The following is a 12,119-nucleotide window of genomic DNA, read 5'->3' as shown; positions in this document are numbered from 1 at the left end:
TCACCAAACCTCGCGGTAAAGGAAGAGGCATTGATGAGCCCTTGACAGCTTTCATTTCCGAACAATGCGGGGAATAGTAAATTTCTCACTCGATTTCTACTGACCTCAAGGCGAAGGCGTGCGCCCGGAGCACCATGGGTAAGAAAATATCGTAACTATCTGTGCGAGAAATTTTGGTTTTGGGCACCGTACGACCTTCCACCCCTCCATGTATTCCTATGTGACCACTATCACGTGACCATATCGTGGGCTCAAGTTTAGAGCTCATCGAAGTTGAATGGTGACCAGGTACTGGGTTTCGATTGGATCGCAGGCTCAAGCCAGGTTAACTTGTTGTAAGAATATATAATCCGGGAACTCCACTTTTGGGCTTGCCTAAATCTATTGTTGGTTTTCATTGACGTGATCAACAGTCATGTTTTTCAACGAAAACAAAAGAAAACGCTTGCATAATAATAGAGTTAAATTCCCGGAGGGTTTGGTCGGGAATTCAACATGGCTGCCGTTTCTTTGTTTAGGGGCTACAACATGGCGACCGTGACGTCATTTGAAAACCGAGAATATATTACCTGGCCAAGAGCTGAGTGGACATGGAATGTGAGGATGACAGTTCAAATTCTGTTCGCGTTCTCCCTTCGATTACACTAGTTCATTGATGCTTGTCCTTAGTGTGACCTCTTAGACCCCGATAAGCAAGGGTTCCTCCGCCAGTTGCGGCAGTTTAAAAATGGAAACTCGTTTCGTAGTTAGTTTTCTTCTCGATTCTAAAGCCGATTACAATTTTATTTGCATTTGATCGTTTTCAACATTTAAATATTGTACATTACATATAACGTTTTTTTAAAGTGCCTATCACCTCAACACACTTTTCCACTTTATTTATTCTCCGAAATCGTCCCAATTTTAGAACCTTTTGATTGAAATTTCACTTTTTTATTGGCTGTTAAAGACGGGAAAAGTGATCATACTTTGATCCATACCCGAGAAATGAAGGGGAATGGGTTCGATATCGGGTTGACGTCGCAAATTAATTTGCATTGAGATAGTTTTTTCGAAAACAGCGATGCAAATTAATTTGTGACGTCAACCCGATATTGAACCCATTCCCCTTCATTGCTCGGTTATTAATCTTTTCCCGTTTTTCAAAGCCAATGAAAGAGTGAAATTTCAGTCTAAATGTTCTAAATTTGGGATAATTTCGGAGAATAAAAATATTGGAAAAGTGTGTTGAGGTGATAGGCTCTTTAAATCAAGGTCAGAGGAATTTTAACTTCCTTATTGCCAATATATAGTCATTACGTCATTTTTCGATCTTTATTTAAAATAAGACCCCACGAACTATTACTCGTTGTTTAAATTAACTTCCATCCGTCTATCTATAACAGATAACAACGCTCACCTGTACAATTGCTAATGGACGAAAAAAAGGAGCTAAAGAGATATTTCGTTTTCCTCCATCAACATGGCGTCAATGACGTAACGTCAAAACCACCCACCTATTGAGCTATTTTTGGCCATCACATTGTTGGTACCCCTGACATAGATCTGCTCGTCATTGCTAAACTAGGTTGAACTTGAACACCCATGTCAGCTGTCATGTGCCCCGAATATTTTTTCCGAATGTTCGTTTATTAAGGACCGGGGATCCTTTCGATTTTTCTTTAAACGATGTTGACTGCTGGGGTTGGCAAACGGTTTCAAAATCGCTGTTCAACAAAATCGAACGAATGTTGAAGCAAATATTGAAACCGTCTGCGCGGGCCTTTACATGTAAAACGTTTTCACACATACACAATAAGTGAGGCGGCAGCATATTGCAACGCACCAAGCGTTTCGGCTGATCGCACAAACTGTAATATCAAAAACCTTTGCAACGGAACGTTAGTCGTTTTGCAAATTCGTTCTTTATTTTTCAAATCACTCATTTGTGTCTTGTAAACAGTGAAAAAAAAAATCCCCAAAAATAGGCACCTTCCGAAATATTTCCGAGAAGAAGATGATTCAAGTAAAATTATGCAGATTACGGCTCCCAATTTAGTGTGACGTCTGTCTGTGTGTGCGTAGCGGGGATAATACACACCAGTTAGTGAAAGCAGTCGCTTCGCTTAAAATAAATGTAGTATTTTAATCTGCGAAGGTTTACAAATGTATGGGAATAAGTAGACATTCAAATAACACGGCCAACATAGGCTCAGGATGGCAAGATTGGTTCCAGAACTTCGGGTCTGACCACAAAGACACTTTTTCCGGGTGTTAGTGCGGTATTTATGTATTGCTATATATTGTTGCTTTCGCGGGCCCCACTGTACTTCAGTGTTGCTGCGATGTGGTGAAATTATTATCATCAAGATCATCATCGTCAATATTAAGATGGGCAGGATATTCTGTTCGTAAGCTTGGTAGTCCTGTGTCAAAAGAACTATAAATAATGCGCTAGTCATGCATAATCTAGTATTTAAAATACGTTTTCCCGGAAAACCGGCATTTTAATACTGTTTATTTCCAAGAAAAACACCGCAGTTAGAAAGTTTGATGATGTGAGCTTTTAATACTTTTAAGTAAGCAAAGCTTCCAACTTGCAGCCCAATTAATGAAACCTGAAGGGTGATTTCGGGGTAAGTATTTCTTCAGACATTGTATTCGATATAGCTGTCTTCCTTATGACAAGAGATAGTAGAGATAACATATTCAGATCAAAGCAAATTCAGATACAGAAAACAATGTTATTTTATTCTTAATGTCATCTTGTATGCGTGGCACATTTAACTGGCTGGTTAGTTTCAGTCGTCAAGATTCTCAATATCAAAGATCTGAGTTATTAGGCACTACTGATTCACAATCTTCTTCAGGGAAGGGATTGTTTTATACTCGAGGACTACTACATTAACTTTTATCCCAAGGATGGTCTGATTCAGTCAAGTTTTTCTATTACACTCTAAAAGTTGACAATGACATACAGCTCTAAGAACGTTAGCTGGCGTGTCATTTTTTCCGGAAACCGAGAAATCACAGACCGTTGTCAAAGGTTTCCGGCCTATTCAACACTCGGTGCGTGGAACACTCGTGAAGAGAGAGATTATGATATTGATTAAATGCAACTAATAGAGAGATTTAGCATCTTGTTTAGGCTGAAATTGGATTTTTGTTTTGACAAAAAGCAAAGAAACGCGTTTGAAGATTTTAGCTCATCTACAGGTTTCGATTCACGAGAGAAGCTACAACAAGAGATTTTCCATGCTTTGATAATGAAGTGAACTGAAAATCTGAAAAACACGTGACATTGATGAGTTGGCAACTTCCGTAGACACTCTCAGTCCTGCATTCATTGTGTTTTACTTGAAATCCCACAAGGTACACGGGCGCTATCCATGTAAGATTGAGTGAGAAACAGGAAATTCTCTGTTCTGTAGTAAACTTTGTTGAAATTTAAATGGCAACGGGTCACATGGCGGGTGGTCGAGTTTAAACACGTCTGTAGTATTAACAAACGAATATCAAGACAACCGTAATTGCTACTACTACTATGTCGTAAGAGAATATACTAGTTCACTTTTTTCATCACGAAATCAAATTATACTTCCTTCAGGTGGTGTCAGACGTCTTATGAATTTATTCTCCGTGACGCGAGATGTCAGATGAACGGAGATTAACCACACAAAGGAGCTCCAGGTAAGAGGACCTTTATTTTTTCATTTTGACCGTTCTCTAGGCAAAAAGAAGGGACGAGTTTAATCGTGAACATTAAAAAAATTAAATGGCATTGCTTAGAGTTTTAACTAGGACTGAAAGGGAAAATTTCGTTAGACTAGAGATCGTTCCGATCAGGACAAATGAGAAAGACAATTGACGATCGAATTAAAAAACTTGTCATGTCACGTCAATGACCCGAGCGTTTATGTCAACTTGACGCAACAATGTTCTAACAAGGAAAACTAAATAACCATCATAAGGCTGTGGTAAGGAAGAATGTATCCTACAATTCTGGTAAATCAAAAGGAAACATGCTCTTTTTTATGTGGACTCGAGGATAAAACCTCGGAGACCTCCGAACAGGATTCGCCGAATGCTCTCACCCCCGAGGTATAGGAAACTGTGTGAAAATGAGTGTCTTTTTTCAACTAATGAAGCTGCATTTTTTTGACATAAAAAGGAATCATCAGGAAGAGAGACTGACCTCTCAGGAGTTTGCAGAGGCAGAGGAAGTAAGTCCTTAAACATATGACACGGACCTACGCGAGGTGCACTGTCTCTATTTGACCTGCGTTACTCATCTACAGTGGAACCCCGCCATACGACCACCCCGTTATTACGACAACTTTTCTGCAGCCCGAACAAAAGCCCACTCATTTTCTTATCTGAAAACCCTGTTAATCCCACCAACCCGTTATTACGACCAACGACCCTTTTTTGGAGTCCTCAGTCGTTATTTTCTTTATAAAATTACCTCGTTAATACGACCAGTCAAAATGCTTGGTGGGGCTGCTAAATGAAAACAGACCCAATCTGACAAACAATAACGGATTAATATTTTATTGAATGTTTTTTAGCCAAAGGTGTTAGTGGTTAGCATGACATCCGGTAAATTGCAGTGTTCAGTAAGAAGGATGCATTTTTTTTTAATAAAGTTCTACAAAAGATCTGATAGACTTAACTTTGCACCATTTCGAGGCTCTCAAAGTTATTTGGCCTTCTTGTTTCTGCTGCCTTCCACTGTGGCTTTTCTCTTCAAGTCCATTTCCTGTTCTTTTCTCGCAGATCGGTTATTTGAAATGTCTAATAATTTGTTAAGCATATCAACGTTTCTTGGCTGTCCAGTAAACTTCTAACCGCATGGGATTTCCATCCCGTATCCCCCCCCCCCCACCCCCTTACGATTAACGGCATTAAAAGCATTTTGCATCATAATTTGACCCTACCCCGTTAATACGACCAAATTTCCAAGGCCCGAAGGTGGTCGTATTAACGGTGTTCCACTGTACCATGGCAATTAACGCGCACAAGTATTCTTTTCTTCGTAACAACTGTTCCCGCTTGGGACGCTTTGTGTCCTACTTTCATTTTTGCTGATTCAGTTGCTGTGTTCCATTCAAGTAATTGCAATAATTTAATGTGTTGGCGATTTCTATTCCATATGACTTGTCATTGTATTTGTTTTTATTGAGATATTTGTTCGCATTTTGTTTATGTATCTCGCTGTCAATGTCATGAGCTTCCGTGTACAGTAGTAGCCAAAACGCGGTGCCGGGGCCGGGTCATTTCAGTTCGAGTCATTGCGGCTCAGTATTTACCAGCCGTCGTGGCTACAATTCCACGCTTTTTGAAAAGTCGTAAATAGTTTGAACCCAGGAGTCATGAAGTATGATAATCCGGGTGAGTGTAGTCCTGCAGTCGATTACGGCTCATGCAATGAAAACTTTCAAAACATCACTCGTGCCCAAAAGTCACGAAATGCACTTGTAAGTTCATTCGATTTCCTATACTTATCATTATTATTTATTTTTAATCGATCAAATTCTAAATTCTTTTTTCCACCTCAACTTTAGGTAGAACCACTTTTAAATTGATGAGTTTGTATTGTTTTTTCTAATAATGATGGTTTATCTGTTGGTTCTTGCAGTATCCTACATTTCTTTTCATCACGCATCTGGGAAAACTTAGCTTCGAAAGTGGCAACTTTGATAATGCAATTGCACATTTTAGCAAAGCCTTGGATGTTCTTGACAATATTTCGAACGAAGCTCGAGCTTTCGATTGTCGTTGGCCGAGAGTTCGAACTCTGTTATCAAGAGCTGTATCCTTCAACAGAGTGGTAAGAGTCTTAGACGAACTTGACAACCACCTTCCCGTCCCCTATAATTTTTTCTTGGTTTTTGTGAACATTTGCGGCAATTGAAACAGTTCTAGTTTAATGCTGGCACAGTTCCTTGATCTTCCTTTCCGATACATTTTCTCTGAACTTTATGGCGGGAGTCCTGATGTCGTTCGACGCATGCGCCATTTGCACGCGCGTTCTCTTGAGAAAAAGCACATGGCCGCTCGTAGTCACCATGGTAGTTTATTTTCCTTTTGTGCCGTAGCTTCCGGTAAAAAGACCTTTGATAACAGGGCGGCATTGTTTACAGACAAGGCGATGCTTGGGAATTAAATGAAAGTGCACACCCCTATACATTTTTTTTCCGATAAGCGGTATTTTTTACATTAATTGCTTTTTTTTTCGTTTGACCTTCAGGGCCTACTAGAACAGTCCATAGAAGACTGTAGAGAAGGTTTGTTTTATATATTGCAATGTCCATGTGAATTAACTGCGGGAGCGAATAACACTTCGTTAAAATTTGCTCATCGTATCATGAAAGCCGAATAGTTGAAGGAATAATCGCGAACAGAGACATCACATTTTATCCCCCACTACAGCTAAGTAGTACTTGAAAGACATTGGTGAGGCTCGGAGAGCATCATCTGAATAATAATAATAATTGTAAATCCTATTTACAAAGTTAACTTCTAAAAGAAAAAAAGTAAAACATTTCAAAACACCATTCGATTTCTGTTAGCTGAAACAATATTGTTTTCAGGGAAGTAAGCAGCTCAAGTTCAACTATTCCAGCGATTCGTAATAACAAGATAAATAATAATAATAATAATAATAATAATAATAATAATAAGAAGAAGAAATCAAACAAAAAAGCTTTGGAAACATACAACTACATCAAACAAGATGAAGGGAACTGGAAAAATCGAGATCTAAAAACACTCTCCAAGAAGAAGCCAAATAATCTCCAACTAAAGCAATTGAATAAAATAGCATCGGAAATAACAACTCGAGATCCATGTCAAGACCCGGCTGGATGTCTCTGGGATTTGAACTGCCTATTATATTCACTAGCGAGGGCATGGAGTTTAGTAATGGAGAGAAATGTAAAACGCATAGACGGACAGCAAAAGGAAAGAAAACCGAGATGGCTTGATCTAATGGACAAGCGTTTGAGTAAAACTAGAAAAGAGATTTCACAGGTAACTGCAGAAATAGACAGGACAAAACGCAACGGAAAGCTGACTAAAACTCTATGGAAAAACCGGAAGTGGATGAAGAAAGAATTAAAAACAAGGAAGTTAGGACTGAAAGAACTAACATCACTTAAAGAAAGAAAGTTAAACATCATACGGATGCAAAAACGTGAAAAGCAGAACAAGATCAGAGCTTTTGAGCGAAGAAAGATCAACAGCTGGTTCGACCAAAATGAAAGATCATTCTACAAACACTTGAGAAACCTCACAGCAAATGAAATTGACCCTGACAAAGTGGAATTCAGCAACAAGACTGTACACCGAGGCCTCGACAGCCCTAACACCACAAGAGAAGAATATGAAAACTTCTGGGGTCCGATTTGGCAAGAACCAGCAAATGAAAACCTGGAAGTGGAATGGATACATGAAGTGCGCGATGCATTAGACCATTCAATACCAGACAATGAGAACTTGACTGTACCTATTACTGACCAAAAAGTCTACCAATGTTTAAAGTCAAAAAGGAACTGGGCAGCCCCTGGTAATGACAAGATAACCAACTTTTGGCTAAAAAAGATCACTTCGATCCATAACAAGTTGGCTATAACGATCAATAGATTTATTAATGATGGAATACATATCCCAAGATGGTTGACGGAGGGAAGAACAGTCTTAATACCCAAGACAGACAACCCAGGAGCAGCTGACCACCGACCGATAACATGCCTAAATACAATGTACAAATTGATTACGCCGATTGTCAACTCAGGGTTGCAACACCATGAATCAGTTCACAAGTATATGCAACTGGACCAAAGAGGAGGAATGCCTGGATCTATGGGGTGCATTGATAACCTGCTGATTGACAAGGCAATATTGGAGGATGCTATGAAGAACAACAAGAACTTATCTTGCACCTGGATTGACGTAAAAAAGGCCTTTGACAGCGTCTCACATGTTTGGCTTATAGAAGTCCTGAAAATGCATAAGATCAATGAAAAGATAGTAGACTTTGTAGAGAATGTGATGAGGAGCTGGACGATCACTCTACACGTAAGAACAAGTGCAGGTAACCAGGAAATTGGTCCCCTTATAATAAAGCGAGGTATACTCCAAGGTGACGCATTCTGTGTTAAGCTTTTTACTCTCTGCCTCAACCCAATCGTCAGAGGAACAGAAGGGTACAGCCTTTCACATGCAAAGAACACAAAGATATCGCATTGCCTTTTCGTGGACGACTTGAAGACTTATCACAAAAGTTCAGCCAAGGCAACTACTTTGACAAATAGACTTGAAGGCATGTTTGGTGATATAGGCCTAGACTGGGGAATTCGAAAGTGCGCCGCGATCCACATCTAGGGAGGAAAGCTCCAGAAAACCGAGAACCTACCACTTACAAGCGGTAGCCAAATACCAGTACTAGGAGAGGGAGGCCATTACAAACTTCTCGGTAAGGTACAGAATGTCAACCAATTAGACAAACAGGTGTTTGAGCAGGCCAGTCAAGAGTACTTAAGAAGACTAGCAGCTATATGGACCTCCCCACTCTCCATACCAAGAAAAGTAAAGGCCACAAACACGTTTGCTTACCAAGTTCTCCAATATTATATGTGGTCAAGTGAATGGGCGATAGAAGACCTACAAGAACTGGACAGAAAGACCCGAGCAGTAATAGCCCAGAACAAAGGCAAGCACAACTCTGAGTCGAACCCGACCTTATACCTATCACCAGATTTAGGCGGGAGAGGCTTCAAAGAAATAGAGATACAGTATAAAGTTACGAAGATAAAGACCGCACACTACACCACGACCAGTAAAGATCCCCATATAGAAGTAGTGAGAAACTTTCAGGACGTCAAGGAAGCAAAAAAGGGTAGATCAGTGATAAAAGATGCCAAGACTTACGCCCAGCAATTAAACGTAGATGTAACATTCGACGAACAGCACAAATCCACCTCAGTAACAATGGGTGAAACGAAACTTTGTTCAAGATCAGTAGTCCAAAGTACATTCAGCAGACCCTTAAAGAGGCAACAGACACAAAGTACAAACAAAAAGTCTCCGAACAACTATGGCTGGGCAACTATGTCACTCAACGCTGGAAAGACAATGACATCTCTAAAGACAACTTCAACCCAACCATGAAGTGGAAAAACATACCGGACGTCGTACTTAGTGTGCACACCAGTCTTCTACAACAGCTCGTCCCTACAAAGGTTTACAGGGTAAAGAAACAAAAAGAACAAGGCTTAGATTTAGTGTGCACACTGTGCCACAGTGCATAAGAAACCGTCCCACATCTATTATGCGGCTGCTCTGCCATTGCCCAAACAATCTACAAGGCGAGACACGATAGAATGTTAAGGCCGATTTACCATCTCTTATTATCAGTATATAACATGGAAAACGACGACTCCAAAGCGTGGTATAAACAAGCGATCCCGAAAGCAAGCACAGAAAACGACGAAGCTAAAATTCTCTGGGACACGCCTATATATATAGATAGGGCGCCAGAGAATGGAGCAAACAAGCCAGACATGACGATCTTTGATAAGAAGAACAAAGTTATCATCCTAGTGGAAGGAACTGTATGTAATATCGGACAGATCAATGATAGGAACGATTATAAGAAGAGAAAGTACCTGGATTTAAGACTGGGTCTCCGAAAACTCTATTCTGACTACGAGATCAAGCAAACCAATATAGTGTTTAACTTCCTGGGAGATTTCAACACCACGCTAAAGAAAGAACTCTCTGATCTAGCCCACAAGAAAGATGTTACTAAAGTGCTAACCAACTGTCAGAAGTGGATCATATCACAGAACTGTGAAATCACCAAAAAATTCTACAGTTTAAGACAATGAAACACACATTCTTTTTTTTTCAGTCCAGGAACTGTTGCCTAGACTCTGTCCGCAGCAAGTTTCAAAACAAATTGTAAACTGGAAAGCTATTCAATACAACAGATAACAACAGACAGACCATCAAATTGAGCATAATAGACCTGATGTAGTCGTTCTTGATAAGATAGAAAGATCATGTTATGTGATAGATATCGCGTGCCCTTTTGATACAAGAGTGCTGGAAAAAGAACAAGAGAAAATGGAAAAATACCAAGAATTAAAAAGAGCGATTAGGAAAATCTGGAGCTGCCGAAAAGTAATTGTCGTACCAATTGTCATTGGTGCACTAGAGACGTTCAGGAAAAATTTGAAAACATCGTTGAAGAAAATTGGACCAGATTGCACGTTATTACTACAAAAAGCCTCCTTGTTGGGAACGGCAAGAATCTTGAGAAGAACACTAGACACCTAAGGCCATAGGTCGTGGCTTGATGCCTAGTTTACAAACCACGTTAACAACATATCGTGTGAATGAACGAAATAATAATAATAACCATGATGATAAAAAACAACAACAAAATAAACTTGTAGGACCTCCCTTTGCAAATTTTATTTCCCGATGCTCCATCTCCACATAATCGGGTAGCGAACAAAAAATGTGCCATTCCTGCCATAATTGGTAACCGTCCTCGATTATTTGCATGTGATAGTTTGCTTCGGTCAAAAGGTTAGGGTATCTTACCCTGCTGTGGTCATATTTGTCGACAAAGGTACGGTGTAAGCAGCCCCTTCTACATCAACCAGACACCATTTTGCTCATAAGGTAGCAAATCTCTTTTTACCATTTTTTTTGTTTTCATTAGCTATTGATTGCAGTAGAGAGATTGGCTTCGAGAATGGCAGTCGCACTGGTGTTCAGGTGATGATGGAAGCCATGATATCGTATGAAAGAGCTGGAGATATTGGAAGTGCTTTTAAACTGGCAGTGTCATTAAAAACACTAGATTTCAAGGTAATACTATTCTTGTAGATGTATTCCTTCTACTGAAACAAGTACATGTCACCAGGTATTTTTTTTTAGGCTAACCGTTCCACAGCAACCTTTTTATGCGTGCGCACATCAAAGCCAGTGACGATGAGCTGCCCTTTGTTTGCCTTGGCTGCCCTGTTTCAATTGCTTGATTATTTGCCTTATAATATTGTTGATATAGAACAACGCTGCTCCGAATTATTTTATTTTTCGAAACGCAAATTTTGAGGTGGCGTCCTCCAAAAATATAACTGGATCGAAATGAATCCTAAATATTAATGACAAATTATTAACTATTAAATATTAGACAAAAGATAAAAGTGATCCATGACTTTACTACGGGACGGTGTAAGTAATTGTCACTATATAGCTGTTGCCGGTAAAATCCGTTCACAGTTTGAATCCGGTTTTACCTAGGTTAAATTGGTGATCCTCCTTTCACGTAGGTTGAATACGCACTCAGATGAATTAAAGAAACGTTTTTTGAGCTTTGGAGCCTAAATTAGTACACTTCTTTGTTCCCTTGCCGTATGTTGTAGTGTTGAGATTGAATGGATAAGATGGTGTGTGATCACAAACCTTGAGAAGATGTGCTGAGATGCGTAAGACAGAGCTTGAGGAGGGTATAGGTGTTTCAGTCCTCTTTTGGGGGGTGATTGATGCTTTAAGCCAAGTAGAGTGCATATTCAACGTAAGTAAAATAACGATTCAACCCGAGACCGGATTTTACCTGCAACATAGATGTTGTCAGTCAAATCCGGGCTCATAGGTTATGTTGGTGATGCTCATTTTACCTAGGCTGAATATGCACTCTACCTAGTTTAAAGCAACTATCAACCCCCGAAAAGGCTATACCTTCCCTCAAGCTGTGTCAACACATCTTCTCAATGTTTCGTATCATCTGATGAGTTTCTGCATTCATACATGATGTGTTCTTCTCCTCAAAATGATTTTACAAAACACAGTTTAATTTAAACGGAAAACATCCAACATTCAACTTCCAAGCTAATTTACATAGAACAAAAAGCAATATATAAACATATTCCGAAATCCTAAAGGAATACAAGAGTAACAATGTAATTAAAAGGTGTTTATAAAAACGTTGAAACTGATCTAGATAAAAAAATTTTAAAAAACTAAATTTTCGACTGCAACTGCGGTCTTCATCAGAGTGACTAAAATATGCTGTTCGAGAGTAATATGCTAAAACTAAAATAAGAAGTTACTTTATCCCCTAGGGC

The 12,119-nt window shown here is 39.5% G+C and overlaps 1 protein-coding gene across 1 annotated transcript in view; it reads left to right on the top strand.

Moving 5' to 3' along the window:
- The first annotated feature begins 2,435 nt into the window (after positions 1-2,435).
- Positions 2,436-12,119, top strand: part of LOC138058929 (3'-5' exoribonuclease HELZ2-like) — a 67,849-nt gene continuing 58,165 nt past the window's right edge. The window contains exons 1-6 of the mRNA XM_068904392.1: positions 2,436-2,615; positions 3,587-3,669; positions 4,151-4,202; positions 5,618-5,809; positions 6,230-6,266; positions 10,712-10,860. Coding sequence (XP_068760493.1) covers positions 3,629-3,669; positions 4,151-4,202; positions 5,618-5,809; positions 6,230-6,266; positions 10,712-10,860 — 471 coding nt within the window. The 5' untranslated portion in view covers positions 2,436-2,615; positions 3,587-3,628. The remainder of the gene's footprint in view (positions 2,616-3,586; positions 3,670-4,150; positions 4,203-5,617; positions 5,810-6,229; positions 6,267-10,711; positions 10,861-12,119) is intronic.

This window comes from Montipora capricornis, chromosome 8 (genome assembly GCF_036669925.1).
Source record: "Montipora capricornis isolate CH-2021 chromosome 8, ASM3666992v2, whole genome shotgun sequence".
NCBI lineage: Eukaryota > Metazoa > Cnidaria > Anthozoa > Scleractinia > Acroporidae > Montipora > Montipora capricornis.
The sequence above is the reverse complement of the archived record's forward strand: the minus strand, read 5'-3'. Positions and strand labels throughout refer to the sequence as shown.